The sequence below is a fragment of the Phocoena sinus genome, chromosome 6 (genome assembly GCF_008692025.1).
Source record: "Phocoena sinus isolate mPhoSin1 chromosome 6, mPhoSin1.pri, whole genome shotgun sequence".
NCBI classification, from domain to species: Eukaryota; Metazoa; Chordata; class Mammalia; order Artiodactyla; family Phocoenidae; genus Phocoena; species Phocoena sinus.
In genome coordinates this window covers 8,895,282-8,914,201 of record NC_045768.1, presented here as the reverse complement: position 1 = coordinate 8,914,201, position 18,920 = coordinate 8,895,282, and the positions used below count along the sequence as shown (strand labels likewise).

The window sequence follows — 18,920 nt, the reverse complement described above, 5'->3', positions numbered from 1 at the left end:
AAATTACCCGCCCTCTCTGCGCCTCAGTTTGCTCCTTAGCAAAATCGAGGCTTGGCAGGGGTCCCTCCGAGTTCTAGGGGCGGGGCCACGGGGAAGGCGCGCACACAGTCGGCGCTGGATAAATGCCGAGGGAACTGCTGTGGGCGCAGGGAAAGGGTTAAAGCCGGGCGCTTTTTAATTGTCAAATGACTGCGGGCGATTAGCGCTGGCAGCTTCCTCAATAATCGCTCTTCTCTGTACCTGCTGGGAGCTTAATTAAAAAACAAAGAGGCTCAATTTAAAGGCCATTACTATGCTAATGCGGCCGGGCGGGCGGTGATTAAGCGGCTCGGGCGGGCTGCGGGCTGCTGGGGCGGGGCGCGGGGCGATCAGTTACCCACTAAACGGGCGGCCTGGCGGCGGGGCAGGAGCGCGGTGCGCGGCGGGGCCCAGGCCCGGACCCTCCTGCAGCGCCCGGGCGCGGAGCCCCGGGGAGGCGGTCTCCCAGAGCCTCTTTTTACTCCCTGGCAAGGGCCCGGGCCGCGGGGAGGGAATAAATGCCACCCACTCCTCTGAGGGCTTCCTCCTCCAGCAATTCCCCCCGGCCTCCCCCGGGCCTGGAGTCCACTCTGCTCCTGCACCCACTTCTCGGGTTATCGGGTCTCAGGCCCTTCAGCTGGGGGACGTGTTCTGCCCATGCACTATGGCTGTGTCCCTGCAGTGTCAGCCGGACACAGGCCACTGGCCGAGCGCGGGTCTGGGACATTTGCTCCCCAGTCCCCAGGCAGCTTCCTAGTCTCCGGGAAGGCAGGAGAGAGGCGGTTTTACTAGCCAGGCTGGCCTGGGATGGGGCCCTCCCTCTACTAAACCAGCTGAGTGACCTTGGTAAGGAAGGGACTCCTGCCTCCGAGGGGGGTCATGAGGCACTGGTGAAGCCCCTGCCTGTGAAGCTATGAGCACAGGGCTGGTGTGGTTCCTGTGAGTGTGACAGTGGGAATGTATGCCAGTGTGCGGTTCAGAAACTGGACAGCAAGAGTACAGGTGTGTGTGTGTGTGTGTGTGTGTGTTCATCTGGGAGGCGGGGCGGGGGGGGGGCGTTGGTCCAGATCTTATGAGACTGGGCAGTGAAGCCCTCAGTGACTGGGCTAACAGTGTTATCTCTGGCTGCTTTAAGAGGAGTATACGGTAGGGAATAAGGGAGCAGACAGCTCTTCTGGCCCATGGAGGTCTGTGCTGAGCAGTGGGCTGCTGGGTGCCAGCTTTAAGGGCTGTTTTGACAAACTCAGGATCGTGACCAGAGTGTAGAGAAGCAGCCACCAGAACCTGGGGGTTATAAGTGGGAGAGGGAGGTGTCAGGGGAGAGATCACTGAGTAAGAAAGAGCACACTCAGTCCACGGGGTCCCAGCTTCAGCTGGACATTTCGCACCCAACATAAGATACCACAAGGCTGTCTTGACCCGTAGTTTTGACCCTGAGCATGATTTTCATTGGCTGCCTGGTAAAATTTGTGGTCATCAACTTTGGTGATTTTGTTGCTAACATTAAAAACCACCTGAGCCCGGGGCTAAATTTAACTTGGTAAATTAAGCAGTACAAAATGCAACTGACAGCAGTGAAACCGCTCATGGTAAAATGTGTCACTGGCTACAAATTAACCGAAGGGTCAAATCCCGATAATCAGTAAGATACAATACAGGCACAAACCTGACAATGAAGCAAATCTTTATCAAAAACTTTTCATGGGAAATAGTTCATCTCAATGAAAATAATTTTAGTAAAATAAAAATGGAAAGGGAAAAACTTGTAAATTATTTAACTGCACTAGAAAGAAAATTGGTCAAAAACTTAAATTGCCTTAATGGAGTTTGTTCCAGAAAACACTTGCTCAAAGGGAGTTTATCAGTGTTGTTATAACCCTAATTAAAATGCTGTGGTCTGTGTATAGGGAGTCCAGAATCCTTGGGGTCAGAATGATGCGGCCAAAACATCAGTGAGGTCAGCTGTTAGGCTCTGTGGTGCCCTGGGTATCTCCTTCTGAGACCTCTTGCCCCTGGAGTATCTTGTTCCCCGTTGATTCCTCGTCACCTAGCACAGCACTTGGTCGTGGTGGGTGTCAGGTGAATGCTTACAACAAGCCTTCCAGTAAGCCCTAGAAGGCAGTTTCTGCTTTTAAGAGGAATCATGGCACAGGATTTGGCACAGAGCGAGTGCCTAAGTATACGTTGGATGGATGGATGGCTGAGAAGGGTGGATGGGTGGGAGATGGGTGGATAGCCCAGCAGGTGGGTGGATGGAGACATGCGTGCATCGGTGCATGGGTGTGTGTGTGGATGAGTAGATGGAAACAAAAGAAACCTGACCTGTCTATCTTCTTTAGCCCAACATTCAAGGCCTCTGGCTTGACCCTTCTCCTTTCTCACCTAAGCTCCAACCTTTCTGAACCACTGTCTCCCTAACCCTGAAAATGGCCTCCATTTTCTTCATGGCTTTGCTTTTATCCAACCCCTCCCTCCCAGAACGGCCTCTCTGCTCCTCTGTCCCTGCCTACCCAGAGCCCAGACACTGGGACTGGACACACTCCTGTTCGCATGCCAGCCAGCACTTGCCCCTTTCAATTATTTACACTCTTTATAGCCCCCTCCTCCAGGAAGTCAGTCCTTCTTCCCCACCCCACTGACCTTACACTTCCTCAGGCCCTGTCCTGGATCGCTCAGCCCTTCCTAGGCCACAGCCTTGGGCCTGGCCTATTCTGGCCACTCAGGACCCTGGAGAGAAATCCAAAGGCCGCTACATCTGTGGTGTGTGGGGTTTCTTATCTTGCACCTGTGTTTTCAGCCCCTCATATCTGTACCTTCGGCACCCCCAGGCCCAGCCCAGGTCATGGGCCCACAGCACTAAGCTAATGAACCGAGCAAGTGCAGAGTCATTCCAAGTAGCGGGCAGGGAGGATGAGGTTGAGGCAAGAGAGGGCTTCAAGCACAGGGAGGTCCAGGAAGCCAGGAGGCGAGGCTGGGAGGGTGTGCTCTGCAGCCCGTCCCAGCTTCGATCCCAGTTCTCACAGTTCTGAGCGGTTGTGTTACCCTCTCCAAGCACCACTTTCCTCTCTTACGAAAAGAGTGCCAGAGCCCGTCTCTAAGGGGTCTTATGGGGGAGGAGTATGTGTGCAAATAAGGCACAGGGCCTGGTATGTAGGAAACACTTAATAAATCTTAGTAAGTAATAATAACAATAATAATGGCTGCTGGGACAGGAATAAAAACGCAGACATAGAGAATGGACTTGAGGACACGGGGAGGGGGAAGGGTAAGCTGGGATGAAGTGAGAGAGTGGCATGGACTTATAAATACTACCAAGTGTAAAACAGATAGCTAGTGGGATGCAGCCCCATAGCACAGGGAGATCAGCTCGGTGCTTTGTGACCACCTAGAGGGGTGGGATAGGGAGGGTGGTAGGGAGATGCAAGAGGGAGGAGATATGGGGATATATGTATATGTATAGCTGATTCACTTTGTTATAAAGCAGAAACTAACACACCATTGTAAAGCAATTATACTCCAATAAAGATGTTAAAAAATAATAAAAATTGATGTTTCAAAAAAATAATAAAATAGGGCTTCCCTGGTGGCGCAGTGGTTGAGAGTCCACCTGCCGACGCAGGGGACAGGGGTTCGTGCCCCGGTCCGGGAAGATCCCACCCCCCACGGAGCGGCTGGGCCCGTGAGCCATGGCCGCTGAGCCTGCGTGTCCGGAGCCTGTGCTCCACAATAGGAGAGGCCACAACAGTGAGAGGCCCGCGTACCGCAAAAAAATAAATAAATAAATAAAATAAAATCAAACATAGAAAATTAAAAAAAAAATAATAATGGCTGCTGGATTTGGCAACCTGGAGCTGGTGACTCAGTGAGAATGGGGGAAGGGAACCTAGGATCAGCTCAGAGGGGTTTGATGAGCAGGTGGGAAGAGAAGGCATAGGGCCTGGCTCATAGTAGGTGCTCAGTGAATGTTGATGGATGAGTGAATAAATCAATTATCAAATGAATGGAATTCACCAGGGAAGGGCAGAAAAAAGAGGGAAGAGCATCAACCCAAGGGTTAATGAAATAATACAGGTAAAGCCCTTAGCTTGGGGCCTGGCCTGGAGCACACAGACCTCTGCTGCTGTAGGCCCTGGCTGGAGGGCAGGAAGAGGCATGTGGGGGATGATCAGAGGGGTGTGATGCTCCACCTTCCACCTGCCCTGCACCACTGATTGTCTCTCCCTGATATCACCAAAAGAGGTCTGGTCCCTGGAGAAGCCCCAATATCCCCAAATGGAAAAGCAGCTCCTGAGGCAGAGTCTGGGCCTTGCCCCTAAACCCCCAGGGGTCAGAGCCCCAAAGGTGAGAGACTAGTTATCAGGTGCCAAGCCACGTATAACTCACTCTGTAGGAGTGTGTATGTGTGTGAGCATGTATGTCTCCATCCTGGCAGCTCCCAAACAGTGTCTCCAGCCCAGGGCCTCTCTCTGAACACCAGACTCGTACATGCAACTGCCCTCTGGACACATCCACATGGCTGTTAGAATTCAGCTCAGATGTAACATGTCCTGAACTGCACTCCTGACTCTCCCTTCCCCCACCTCACCTCGGTCTCCATTTCATTTAGTGGCAACTCCATCCTTCCAGTTGTTCAGGCCCCCAAATCTTGGACTCATCTGTGCCTCTATCCTTTCTCTCACATCCTCTCGTGTCCCTGTCTACCTTCAGAATGCATCCCAGGTAGGGTGACTTCTCAGCACCTTCCCTGGTCTAAGCTGACATTATCTTTTGCCTGGATTATTGAGATCAACTCCCAAAGCATCTCTGGGCCCCCACACAGCTGCCTGAGGAACCTGATTAAAATGCAAATCAGATCACACCCCGCCTCTGCTCAAAACCCTCCCTCCAAAACCCCACGTGACCTGCCCCCCCCTTCTACCTGCACCTCCTAGCCCCTTCCCCTGTTGCTCACCTGCCCCAGCCACATGGGTCTCCTTGTCTTTCCTCCAACACCCCAGATACACTCAGGCCTCAGGACCTTTGCACTTGCTATTCGCTCTGCTGAGAACCCCTTTTCCCCAGATATCTCACTAAGGCCTCTGCCTGTTCTTTCTAAATCTCCTGGAGACACACACACACACACACACACACACACACACACACACACACACACACACCCTGCCCCCGCCCTGCCCCGCCCTGTCGCTCTTCTTTGCCTCTTTATTATTCATCATTTTTACCACTTGTTACACTCTGTCTGCTAGAGATCTATCTATCTGTTGCCTGTCCCTCACCCTTTAGATTGGAAGCTGGGGGGGGGCGGGGTTGGGAGAGACTGTCCATTTGACTCACTGCTCTATCCCCAGCCTCCAGACAGTGCCTGGTACGTAGTAGGTGCCAAGTAAATATGTGTGGAATCACCGAATGTGTGCCTGCCTGGCCAGGCTGGCCCCTGGATGGTACCCCGGGCTCCCAGCTGGGCCTGTCCCTCCCTGCCCCTGACCCGTGACCTCGAGCCCCGTCTGCGGGCTCCCCGACAGCGCCCCGGGCCGGGATCAAAGGGCCTTGGAGCCAGCGGCCCCGCACAGCTGGGTCTGTGCGCCCGCAGGAAGCGCCGGGGCAGCCCTCACGGCAGGCCCGGCCCCGGCGCGGCTAGGTTGCGGAGAGGGCCGCGCGCCGGCGGCCGCCGGTCCCAGCGACCGGCCACGCCAAGCATTCCAGCCGCGTGATTGACGCGCGCGCACCGGGGCCCCCGCCTGCGGCTCCCGCCGCCGCCCGCCTGGCCCGCCGCCGCCGCCGCATCAAAGCAGATGTTTGCAGCTGGTTTGAGTTGGATCCCCATCAACAGGCCCCTTTTTGTCTCAAAATAAAAACCAGCTACGCGCGGAATGATAAGGACGCGGCAGGCACGTGGGGGAGATGTCAACGAGTCGGGGAGGGAGGCGGCCAGGCAGCTCCCTCTGCCTGCTCTCACCGCATCAGCTCCTGCAAGTGACAGGCAGCCTCCAGCAGCAGCAGCAGCTGGACCCCCAAGAGTGTCTGGAGTCCTGTCCCCTCGGCTCCTGTGAACTCCAGCTCATCTCTCAACCAGCATCATCATAGATGCCACAGTCCCAGGAGCCATACTAATACGAGCCACCTCCTAGGCACTTATTATATGGGGGCCTGTCCTAGTGCTCTGCGGCCACTCCATCCTGGGATCCCACGCCAGCCTGTGGAGGTGTGGCACAGAGAAGGCAAACATGGGACCATGATCACATGTTAGGTGGGGATTGTGGTCTGAGTTTTCAGACTGGAAAACAGGTTCAGAGAGTAGAGGTGGCTGGCCCCAAGGTCAGGCAGCTGGCAAGTGGCAGAGCGGGGATTGAGACTCTTCAGACCATTCTTTCTGCCTCCAGGACCAAGTTCTTTTAACTCTGTGTCATGTCACCTTTCCCAGGAAGTCCCCAGCTCTCCTCCAGATTGGCTATCATGCCTTTCTATGCCCACCGCAGCCTGCTGAGTGTACCCCGTCAAAGCACATGTCACGTTATGCCAGCTCCCATGGGACGAGATATGAGCTGACTGTTCCCCAAACATCTTGCACGAGCCTGGCACAGAGTCAGACTCCTTGGGTGTTTGCTGGGTGAATCCGTGAAGGTGTGGACAGTGGGGACAGAGGGCCTTCAGTTCCAGGTGCCAAGCCTCATGGTCCCTATGGAGGGAGTGCTTCCAGGAACTGTGGGACTTGGGCCTGGAGAGGCCCTAAGGGAAACCAGGTCCAGAATCTCCCTGGTCCCCAGTCTGGCCCTGGGGGAGGGTCTCACAGAAGCTCATACCTCAGGGAGAACTCAGACCCAACGTGATAGGGGCTTCAGACTTGAAATTGGAGGTGCAGAAGAGAAGGTTCCAGAGCCTGCACTGGGCACCACGTGACACTTAGACTGGGGAGCGAGAGGGACCACACACCTGCCGAGATGCCCTCTGGACTAGGCCTTCTCACATCACCAGGTGAGGGAAGGATTAACACCCCCATTTTACAGAAGAGGAAACTGAGGCTCAAAGAAGGGATGTGAATGACCCAAGGCCACATAGCTGGTGTTGGAGATGTGGAAAGTCACACCTCTGAGGACGAGGATGGGGGTGGGGGGCTGTTAAAAGGGCCCTTGAATGAGCAGGAGAAGGAAGAGACACAGGACAGAGGGTCTAGTTGGCCCACCTTGAGTCAGGTGTCCAGGCCTGGCCCAATCACTTAAAGGTCAGGGAAGTCATTTTATACCAACTTGGCACTCCCAGGGCTTTCCTTGTGAGCTATGGATGCCAGTGCAGTGCAGATGTTGGGAGTGTTACTGCAGGACTCCCAGCCCAACAGGAGTGATGTATAGAACTTCGTTGACGAAAAACTGGGACACTGGATTCCGGGTTGTTTAGCTGTGGAGTGGGCACGGGAGGGCAAGTTCACTTATCTTGTTAGCTGGTAGTATTCTAAGACCCCCCCAGAAGCAGAGGAGCCAATATTCTATTGTCCTACCTGGCTGCCCATTTCATTTCTCCCAAGGTTATTCATTCACTCAACAAACAGTCACTAACCACCAACTCAACGCCAGAGCCAAGGGTAGGGGATTGAATTAGACCCAGTTCCTTATTTCTAAGTCAGTGGGGGCTTCAGATACACAAGTATCTGGATCTGTGGGTATCAGGGAAGGCTTCACAGAGGAGGTGACAATTGAATTGGGTCTTGAAGGATGAAGAGGAGTTCAACAAGAAGTAAAGGGAAGGGGTTGAGAAGATAGGTCGTAGAGTCAGTTGGAATTTTAGGTGCTAAGGAGGCAGGAAGGGACTTGCTGTGTTCAGGGAACAACGAGAAGCATGGCAGCTGTAGCAGAGCATCTGAGGCCAGATGTGACAGGGGTAGAGTGGGGCTTTGAATGCCATGATTAGATCTTTGGGCTTATCCTAAAACTGTTGGGAGCTCTTGGACTGAGAACCCAGCAAGAGGCTACATAAACTGTAAAGTGCAGTGATGGGGGTCTGGGAATGGCAGTACAGTGAGGAGGAGGAGGCCGAGGAGCTTCTACTCAGCAAGGATAGTGAACTGGTGCTGGACAGTCTTGGAGAGATGATGACAGTGATCATGATCACCACGTGTTGAGCCTGGGGGGATGCGCCCAGGCCATCATCCCCACTGGACAGATGGGGTCACTGAGGCTCAGAGAGGAGAAGGGACTTGTGTAAGCTTCCAGTGCAAGGAAGTGACAGAGCCAGGATTCCAAGCCTAATGAGTGTTGTGTGGACTCCAAGATCTGGGGATGAAAACCCGTGAGGAGAGGCTGGAGGGGCCCCAGGACATTAGGAAACCAGTTTTATCAGAGGTAAGAGAATCAGCTGTACTGCATGTATCACTGCAGGTGTCAATGGTTTAAGAGAAATTAATTAATCATTTTGTAATCCACATTCAAATGCTCCCAAAAAAATTGGCTTTCTGAGTTTTGTTTATTAGCTTTATGAGTTTAATAAATTGAGCATTAAATAAATAAGCCAATAAAAACTCAAAGGAGATGGAGACATGTTGTTGTAGCCTGGGACTCTTTAAGGGAAGGACATCCCGAAAAAGGGAATTTCTTAAGCTGCAATCACAGATGATCCTGGGGGAGGGGGAGATGTTCAGTTTGGTTTAAGAAACTGGGTGCTGGGCTTATGCCAAGTAATAAGAACTCGGGGTGTTCAGAGCCTTGAGGGCAGACAGACGTGGGCATGATACTCAGAGCAAAGGGCCAGGGTAATTGATGAACAAAGAAACATTTGGATGCACAGAGCAGGGAGGGAGTATATGGTGATGCTGCCATGTGACCTTGAACCTGCCCTCTGCATCTTCCTGTGCTCATCTGTGAAACGGAGACGGAAACATCTTCCTTTTAGGGTTCTGTGAGGACTTAATGGGGTGATGCAGTTAGATGTTAACTGAGCTCAATGATATTAATGAGACAGACAGAGAATTGAGCCAGGAGTGCTCTGTCCAGCCCAGGCCAGACAGAAGCTAGAAGGATGGATCCAGAACCCAGGGTGGTCATGAGAAGGGGGAATGGTTGGGACCTGCATCAGGAAGGCTGCTCCCAGGGACCCCTGGGAGACCCCAGCGAGGATAATCAATGAAAGCATGTTGGACTCACGTGGAACAAGAGAAAGGCAGAAGCCAGCTCTTGTGGGATGCCTTCTTCATGCCAGCACAGGGCCAAGGGCTTCACATGCATTCAGCTCTCCCAACAACCCCATAGGTAGGTACCATCATTCTCATTTTACAGATGAAGAAATTGAGGCTCACTCTCTTGAACAAAGTCACACAGGGAAAAGTTATGAAGCCAGAAGGGAACACCAGGCTGCCTGCTTTAGCCTCCTGCCCCCCACCACAGCTCCCCTCCCAGGTGGTCCTGTCTCCCCAGGGCAGGTGGGTGAGGCTCCCACAGACCAGCTTCCCACAGACCAGCTTGGGGGTGGGGACTGACTTGCCCTGCCTCATGGGCTGAACAGGGCTATATTGGACGGTTCAGCATTCATTCAGCAAACATTCACTGCTCACCTTAGTGTGTACAGGGACTTAGGCTCAGCACTGAAGACACAGAGGTGACCACGGGGAAGGTGCACCTGGAAATACGTAAAGTGCAGTTGTCAGGAGAAGTATCTGAGACTGGAGAGGAGAAGGGGGCTTCCTGGAGGAAGGGATGCCCAAGCTAAATCCTTCATAAACAGATATTTGCCAGGCAGAGGCTGGGAGAAGGGGAATGGCATTCTAGCTTGTAGTCACAGCCTGAGGAGAAGAGGGTCGGCGGTTTACGTGAAAAATGGGGAGGGGGTTGTGTGGATTGCCAGCAAGGCTGTGTGTCTGTGTTGTGGTCACGAAGCTGCCGTCTAGATTTGGAGCTTCTGGATTGGGGGAGGAGCCAGGGCAGGGGGATTGGCACCTAGAGGGCAGGGCAGCTAGAGGGAAAGCCACAGGGAGCTCCCCCCACCCCCGGCCAGCTTTAGAGCTGCCCCACAGCACCCCATCGTCCCCTGACCCCGGGGCCTGCCCCATCCTGGCCTCCCAGCCCAAGTGTGGGAAGCAGCAACACACCCATCTGGAATCCCCAGGCCAGCTGGGGAGTGGGGACTGTTGTCCCTATCTTACAGATGAGGAAAATGAGGTTCAGACTTGCCCAGGGTCACAGAGCCGGTCAGGATGGAGAGCAGGACCAGGGCTCCAAATCCAGTGCCCTTGATGCTTTCCGGGCCTTTCACATCAGGCTCTGGAGCATCTCTGGGGCAGGAGGGGAAGGGAGGCGGGGTGGCCCGGAGCTTTTCAGCCTGAGCAACTCTACATCTCTGGTCAGTATTTGCAGCTTCTGGGCAGCATTCACGGAGAGGCCTGCCCCAGCCCCCAGTCACTCCCACTGTGCTCACAGCTTTATCCTGACAACTCACTGCATTTTCACACTGAGAAGCAGGCAGTGTTGCTGAGCCCATTATACAGATAAGTGAGCTTAGAGAGAGGAAATTACTTGCTCAGTCACAAACGAGCAAGTGGTGGAGACAGGCATTGAACCCGAGTTCATCTGATTCCAGTGCCACCCGCCTGTAGCTGGGGCTGCTTCTCAATGGCTGGTTCCACCGATCCTTCATGGTGGGAGGGATCGAAGGAGGGAGTGGGGGGCTCGCAGAGAGGAGGGCACCCCGCTGGCACCCCAGCCCCTCCCACGCATGCAGTTGGTAGCTCTCACCCTGGCACGGTAGACAAAGGCAGCCCCATAATTGGGAGCGAGTATTTCATGCATCCCCCCCCCCCATGTTTTATTGGGTGGAGAGATGCTTGGAGACCAAACGAATGGCACATTCTGTTTATAAAGTGTGCAGTTTGTTTTATTTCCCGAGTTTTTGCAATCTAGATAACAGATGATGCCCCGAGTGGCTGGAGCTGCCTCTGTAATGGCAGCACCGAGGCTTTGGAGAAGTATTAATAATAGATTGTGTTGATGAGTTTGGAGAAAGTAGCAATCGACCCCCTGCTGCCAAGGCATTAGCGGGGCTGTTCTGAACGAAGCCTGCATGGTGGCAGCGCCTGCAAATGTGGGTCACACACCCCTCCCCCCCGCCGCTGCCCCCTCCCACTGACTAAGAGGGCCTCCTCTCTGGGAACCGCCCAAGGTGTGCCAACCCAGCCTGGGGCCCTGGCCCTGACATGGTGACACAGAGATGCAGCCATTGCCTGTCCACCCATGGGCCACAGAGGCCAGGCTGCAGCCCTTAGTGGGGCCGCCAGGTCAGGAGATAGAGTGTGGGGAGAGGGACAAGGAGGCAGTGAGAGGGGCAAGGCAGAAGTGTTCTCCATGTCAGAGCAGCAGGTTCTGCAAACCTGGCTCCTTCCCTAACCCCTTGGCAGAGTTGGAGGGCCAGCCAGATTCCTAAGGGCCTCTGCTTAGGGTACATGGACAGTTGAGTGGGTTGCACCCTGAACAAAGGTCTCCAGCCAAAGGGCCAAATTGGAGCTGCATCCATCTCATATACCGTTGTGAAGGCATGCACTGTGTGGGCCAGTGGGGTCCTGTCTGCCTGAGCCTCTGCACGCCCCCAAGCCTTCACTCATGGTCTTTTCAAACACTGAGGCCTCCTTGAGGATCAGATGGACCTCTGTAGAACTGGGAGCTGACAGGGCCATGTGCCATCACTCTGATGTGGTACTCATTCATTGAATTAAATGCTCAGTATCATTGAATCCTGACAACAGCCCTTTGAGGGAGGTCCTGTTGACATCCCCATTTTATAGTAGAGGGAACTGAGGCCTGAGATAAGCATAGAGGATGCCACCTCCCCCAGACAGGGGCATCAAAGAAGGCTTCCCAGAGGAGGTGGCATTGGAGTTGGGCATTGCAGGATGAGTAGGAGTCTGCTGGGTAGACTAGAGGTGGGTGGCAGGGGTTGCTGGGGTGTCCCCAATTTGAGTGCCCTGGCCAGTGCCAGGGCAGCAGGTAGAGCTCGGAATGGCCCTGCCCACTGCGTCCCACCAGCTCGCCGTGGGCGGTGCTGATGGCAGCCTCGGGAAGGGAGGCAGGCCGAAAGCCTCGCATTTATGGCCATTTCTGTTCCAGAACCGATTAGTAGAGAATTGCAGCTGTAATCTGTGCCTGTGATGGCGGGCCATAAAGAGGGATGGGATGTGCACAGTGCTCCCCAGGTGGCGCCCGCAGACGTGGCCCGGGGACGTGGGGAATGAAAAATGGTTTTAATTCCCTCCCAGCAGCAATAATTTGATTCTTCATAAATTTTTCCATCAAAGTGTTGTTCCCACAGAGCAGGGCACGTGACAGGGATCGGGGGCCGGGAGGAGCGGTCAGTAGGTGCAGGCAGAGGCGGGGCCCTGCTGCTCAGACTCTTTCTGCACACTCGCCGGAGTCACGAAGACCCCTGCCCCCACCCCCAGCTTTGTCTCTGGAGATGGAAGATGGATCCTCCCTGTCACGGAGGGACTGGATCAGGCCCGGGAACAGAGCCGGCTCCATCATTTACTACCCACGTGACCCTGAGCACGTGACTCTGCCTCCCAGCACCTCAGTTTCCTTATCTCTAAAATGGGATTAATATTTCCTGCCTCATAGGGTTGTTGCAAGGATGAAACGCATTTCTGAATGCAGAGCGCTTAGAAGAGCGGCTGGTACACCACACGTGCTCCGTGAATATCTGTTCGCGGTGTAGGTTCCTAAGCTAAGACGAGGGATAAATCTGTTCGCGGTGTAGATTCCTAAGCTAAGACGAGGGATAAGCAGGTGGTAGCCGAGGCAAGGCCCAGAACATGCTGAAGAGCCAAGGTGGTGGTGCTCTGCAGAGACCGCAGGCTGGTCCATGGGGCCGAAGCCTCAGGGAGCAGAGGGGTCAGAGAAGAGGCAGGACTGTGAAGGGCCTGAGTGCCAGACTCAGGAACTTGAAGGTTCTCCGGAGGGCACTAGGGAGCCATGGAAGAGTCTGGAGCAGGGAAGCAGCACGATCGGATGTGTGTTTTAGACAGATCCCTCTGGCTGTCATCCTGGAGGGTGAGTTGAAGGGTTGGAGAGGCCAGGAACCCAGGGAGGGCACTGGGGCAGTCCTCAGGCAGGAGAGGAGGGACCCAGGCTGGGTGATGGGCTGGGCAAGGCTGGGGATTGGTTGGATGTGGGGGAGAGAGGCAGGGGCAGAGAGGAGGAGAGCCGGTGCTAGAGTAAGGGTAGATGGGACCTGTGGGCTGCCTGGCCTTCCCCTCAGGGCAGGGGCCCCCCTGGCTCCCAGGGAAGGTGGAGGCTGAACCTGCACTCTGCCCTCTAGTGGCCACTGTGTCTCTGAGCGGGAATGACCCTAAGCTGATGCTCCCAGGAGAAGGCACCTCCGGGCAGGTTGCCCAGTGCCCACCGTGAGGCCGCCAGGGCCCTGTGAGCCAAGGGGGTAGGGCTCCCACTGCCTGGCTCTGTGCCAGGGAGGGCCTCTCCCACTTGGGCTGGAGGGTCAGCTTGGCGGGAGGAAGAGGTGCTTTGTGGGCAGTGCCTCTGGGAGGGACCACTGAGCCCAGCCAATGCGCCCACTCTGCACCTGCAGGCTCTTCGCGGCCAAGTGCAGCGGCTGCATGGAGAAGATCGCCCCCACTGAGTTTGTGATGCGGGCGCTGGAGTGCGTGTACCACCTGGGCTGCTTCTGCTGCTGCGTGTGTGAGCGGCAGCTACGCAAGGGCGACGAGTTTGTGCTCAAGGAGGGCCAGCTACTGTGCAAAGGTGACTACGAGAAGGAGAAGGACCTGCTCAGCTCCGTGAGCCCCGACGAGTCCGACTCCGGTGAGCTGCGCCTGGAGCTGGGGCAGGCGGTGGGGAGAGCCGCCCCTGCAGAAGCCCGCTCGTGACCCCAGAACCTGCACTATACACAGACACTGCACCCACATCCGATACGCACGCGCACTGATGGGTTCAGTACACACGTGCACATGTGGGGTGCACACAGACACGTGTGCACAGCCTCACAGGCGCACGAATATACCTGGACACTATCACACAGGTGTAGGTGCATGTGATCACAGATGCACACACACAAGCATATAAAATGCATGTGTGGATACCCATGCCCAGGAGTGTAAATACACAGACACATGTCCATGTGTAGACATGTGCTTACATGCCCAAGCATGCAGAAGCCCACACCCATGTAAACATGTGCACGCACGCCCCAGCACACTCACGCAGTCAACACCTATGCGTGTGGCTGCACACGTTCATCCACGTGCTTACATGTACTGTAGCTTGCAAACACATGCTGCCACACCCCCTGCTCTCTGGCCCACCACCCTCCCCCTGCTCTTATCCTTGCTGTGGCCCCCCCCACCCCGACAGCACAGCATCCCAGAGGTCTCTCCCAGCACTGGGCCTGCAGGCTGCAGGTGTCTGATCTGATGCAGCCTTTCTGCATCACCCCCCAGAGCCTTCAGCAGTGGGGAGCAGCAGCCCCAAGCTGTTCCCTTTTTCCCCCGCTGCATGGGGAGACTGGGGCCCTCGGTGGTGGAGGGAGAGACTCCATTTCCCGGGGTGAAGCCTCCTCTCTACCCTGCTCCAGCCCCCAAAAGACTTTACCAGTTTGGAGCCCTCCTGGCAGGAAGGGCAGGGCCAGCTGTGAACAAGTCTTAAGGAGGGAAAAGTCAGGGAGCAGGCTGGCACCTTGTCATTCCTGGGGGTGGCGAAGATGGACTGGAGCAGGGGGCGTGGGGAGGAGGTGCCCTGATCTGCCAGGCCTTGTGGGGAACCGGGAGCCCATGGTCACAGGACCTGTCCACACGAAGGAGCGCTGTCCCTGCCAGAGCCTTTGGAGGAGGTGTGAGCTCCCACCACCTGTACCTCTGTCCATCCCTGGGCAGGGCACCACGGCGGCCAGGCTGCCTGGGCTCCTGTGGGAGAGCAGAGGCCAGCCAGGTGCCATTGGCACGTTCACACCAGGCCTAGGGAGGGGTTCTCGGAGGGAGGTCCCCTCCACAGGGGCTCATGCTCAGAGGAAGATGGTCTAGGAGAAAGGAGACCAGTTCAGACTCAGGGTCAGCAGGAGGCATGGGGGGTGGGAAGGATGCTCTGCTATCTGTCTGGAGCTGGCATCTCTGAGACCCACAACTCAGGAATGGAAGTGGGTGTGGGTGTGCCTCCAGGTGAATACACACGCTTCTGCATGCAGGTGTGTGTGTCTGTTCCGATGTGTACATGTCTGTATGTCCCTGCCTGTGAGCATGCACCTCTACGTGTGTGTGTGTACGTGTGCACATGTCATGGTCACAAGTACTCCTGTGTGAGAACGTCTGGAGTGTGTGTCTTTGCCCATCAATTCTTAGTCCCTGGAAGCTCCAAGGAAGCAGGCTCCTGGTAGCCTCCTCTCTGGGCCGTGAAGCCCAGCTAGTGCCGGGCTAGTGCCGTGGGAACTGGTTTTCCCAAAGGCTGACATGCTGGGCTGGGGTCTCCCGGGCACCGGAGGCCAGCAGGACAAGGTGGGTCCCAGGCAAGATGGGTTGGGGAAGCCCAGGGCCAGAATGAACACAGATGCCAGCATCTCTCCTCAGGTGGGCCATGGGCCTGATGAGGACAGCAGATCGACCACAAGTGAGCATCCTGTGCTCCCTTCAGTGTGTCCAGCCACATGTGTACACCTGCGTGCTTCTGCAGCGCCCATACCTGTCCCCACGTGGGCCTGTATCTCTACCACTCTGAACGTGTACGCATCTGAGTGTGCAGTGCACGCGTGCTTGTGTGTCTCTGCCTGCTCACCAGGGTGCCTTCCTGTGTGTGTCTGCCTGTGTGTTGTCAGCAGAGCAGGTCTGGGGGCCTTGGTTCAGGTCTCCCTGGGGGTCCAAGATAAGAAAGTGAGGAGTGTGTGCTGAGGAAGGGGATACACAGGGCCTGGATGGGAGATGAGAGACTAGATACGCAGGGCCTGTGGGTCAGGGGAAGGGGGTGGTCTTTACCCCGAGGGCTCTGGGGAGTCGTGGCAGGTGTTAGCAGGAGGTGATGGGATCCCATCAGGTAGCAAGTTGCCTGAGGATACAAGGCTGACAGGCTGGGGTGTGTCCCCCACAGTGAAGAGCGAGGACGAAGATGGGGACATGAAGCCGGCCAAGGGACAGGGCAGCCAGAGTAAGGGCAGTGGGGACGACGGGAAGGACCCGCGGAGGCCCAAACGACCCCGGACCATCCTCACGACGCAGCAGCGAAGAGCCTTCAAGGCCTCCTTTGAGGTCTCCTCCAAGCCCTGCCGGAAGGTGAGGGGTGCCTGGGGTGGGGTGGAGGCTGACAACCCCGAACGCGCTGCCTTTCCAGACACCACCCCTTCTGCTCCTGCTGGGGGCTGGGCGTCCCTCCCCCTCCCCGCCCATCCCCCCAAACCTGCTGCTGCCCACCCCCCCCCCCCCAGGCCTGACCCGTCTCCTTCTCTATGGGCAGGTCCGAGAGACGCTGGCGGCAGAGACAGGCCTCAGTGTGCGTGTGGTCCAGGTCTGGTTTCAGAACCAAAGAGCAAAGGTGAGTACAGGCACCTGCCACCCCGCTGGACAGGGGTGGGATGGGGAGGGGGTGCAGGCAGAAGACCAGGGGCCTGATGAGGGTGGCGTGGGAATGAAGGGGGGCTGGAGGCGGAGACTGGCACACACTGTGTCTCCTGCAGATGAAGAAGCTGGCACGGCGGCACCAGCAGCAACAGGAGCAGCAGAACTCCCAGCGGCTGGGCCAAGGTGAGCAGGGCGGCCCGGGGTGGGGCTCAGTCTCTGTAACTAGGCTCCCAAGAAACCTCCCGCCAAGGTGATCAGAGCTCAGGGAGCTGCTGCCTTGGAACCTGCTGAGATCAGTAAAGGAGACAGGCAGTGGGGGCCGTGGGACACAGGAGGGGAGATGGCAGGGTGGGCGGCCCAGAGGGGTGGCATAATTTCCATATTCAAAACAGCGACGCGGTGTGCCAGGCACTGTTCTCACCGTTCCACACGCTCCGTCTCACTTAATTCTCACAGATCCCTGAGAGGAAGGGCATCGTTACATCCCATCTCACAGATGAGGAGACTGAGGCTCCGGGAGACTAAGGGACTTGTTGGGATCACTCAGCTAGTAAGGGGCACAGCCAGGCTTCAGTCCGGAGTGTAGGGCTTCTGAGCCTGTGCTTTTAACATGACCATACACCCTACTGCCCACAGTAGAATTCAGCATTAGTCTCCAGAGAAGTCTCCAGAGAAAGTCTGAAGGTGTTGAGGAGTCCAGCGTGGACTGGGCTTTGCCCAGATGCTGTTTCCACAACTTGGGCTGGGGCTGGCCTCCCCGGCCCCATGGGGACATGCAGCCTTCTAGGTCTTGAAGGGAGGGCACTGGGAGCTCCCTGAGCCTGCCAAACTGGGGAAGGGGCCTCAGCTGCCTGCTCCCAGGTGAGATGGGGTCTCTGAGGCAGATGCCAAGGGATTGATGGGCAGCCCCTCTACTCAGAACTCTGGGGCCAGACCAGTGTCCCAGGCTGGACCTTGGGCTTCAAGGCCGTGGCCTCAGAGCCCAGCTCTTCCTGTCTTCCCTCTCTGCCCCCCCTCTCCCGAGATGGCCCAGCCTTCTGGGGCTGCAGCCACGGCTTCAGGTCTCCCAGCCTGCTCCCAAGCTGTGTCTCACTCTCCGGTGTTCCCAGCTGCCCCCTGGATGCAGCCTCCCCAGAAAAGTTCCACGGTCCCCTCGAGCTCATCACAGCCCATACTGCACTTCATACCACTGCCCCTGCTGCCACATGCACAAAACACCCCCTACAGCTCCCCTACCCCGTCTCAGCAAATGGCACTACCACCCACCCAGTACCCACACCAGGAACCCAGGAGTCACCTCCCCCGTCCTGTCCTACACGTACTGCATCTGCTCAGTCACCAAATCAGGCAGTGGTTTCTTGTCCCATGTCCCTCATGCCCCTCTTAGTCTTTCCCACATCTGCATTAATACAGACCCCAACCCCTCCCAATGGTCTCCTCCTCTGGCCTCCACCCTCCCAGCCTTTCTCCACAGTCGCTCCACAGCTAAGACCCTCCACTGGCTTCCTACAGCCTCAAGGGAGCCCCCACTCAGCTCGGGTCCCCAAGGAACCATCTCTCTCCCCAGGCACAACCTTCTCTTGTCCTCACGCTCCATCCCCATGGACTGGGCTCCTTGCTCCCACAGGGCAGTTTCTCTCTTCTCTGCCTTTGCTGCCCTTCAGCCTGGCATGCCTGCCCCCTGCTCGGCTGGTTGAACCTCTGCTGGTTGTTTAAGTCGCATGGAGGTGGTGGGCCCCTTCCTCCAGGAAGCCTTCCTTCCCTGAGCCTTGTTGGCCGGGGTGCGGGCTCCACCTTGATGCTCCCAGATGCAGGGCACTCACTGCACCCATATGTTGTCGAATCAGTACTGGCTGCTCACTGGAAGCCTCTGTCTTCCCCAGGCTGGGAGCTCCTGGAGGGCAGGGCTGTAGGAGGAAGGGAGGAGGTGGGGAGGGAGGGCTCTTTCTGGAAGAGACGCTGGACTGTGTGTCTGGGGAAGGTTGGTGGGCTGGGGGGTCAGATATGTAGGCTCAGTGATCCTAGAAGGCCACAGGCAACCTCAGCAGGGGCAGGGCTGGGAAGGAGGAGGTCAGAGAGACCGCAGTGGGCAGCCTGGACTCGGGGGTCGTGAGGGAGGTCATGGGACTCCTGGGGTACATCTGTGAGGTCTCCAGGACAGGGCAGGCAGGGCCAGTCAGTGAGGGCGTGCTCTGTCCCCAGAGGTCCTGTCGAGTCGCATGGAGGGCATGATGGCCTCCTACACGCCGCTGGCCCCGCCACAGCAGCAGATCGTGGCCATGGAGCAGAGCCCCTACGGCAGCAGTGACCCCTTCCAGCAGGGCCTCACGCCGCCCCAAATGCCAGGTGACCACATGAACCCCTATGGTAAGCTGCCCGGCCC

General features: G+C 56.5%; 1 protein-coding gene across 2 annotated transcripts in view; it reads left to right on the top strand.

The window, feature by feature from the left end:
• Window positions 1–18,920, top strand: part of LMX1B (LIM homeobox transcription factor 1 beta) — an 80,449-nt gene that overhangs the window by 60,784 nt on the left and 745 nt on the right. Inside the window, exons 3-7 of one of the 2 annotated variants that reach the window (XM_032633794.1) lie at window positions 13,570–13,802; window positions 16,071–16,252; window positions 16,434–16,511; window positions 16,654–16,720; window positions 18,740–18,883. In XM_032633794.1, the coding sequence (XP_032489685.1) occupies window positions 13,570–13,802; window positions 16,071–16,252; window positions 16,434–16,511; window positions 16,654–16,720; window positions 18,740–18,883 (704 nt within the window). Of the gene's footprint in view, window positions 1–13,569; window positions 13,803–16,070; window positions 16,253–16,433; window positions 16,512–16,653; window positions 16,721–18,739; window positions 18,905–18,920 lie in introns of both variants that reach the window. The other variant, XM_032633793.1, reaches the window with a different exon arrangement.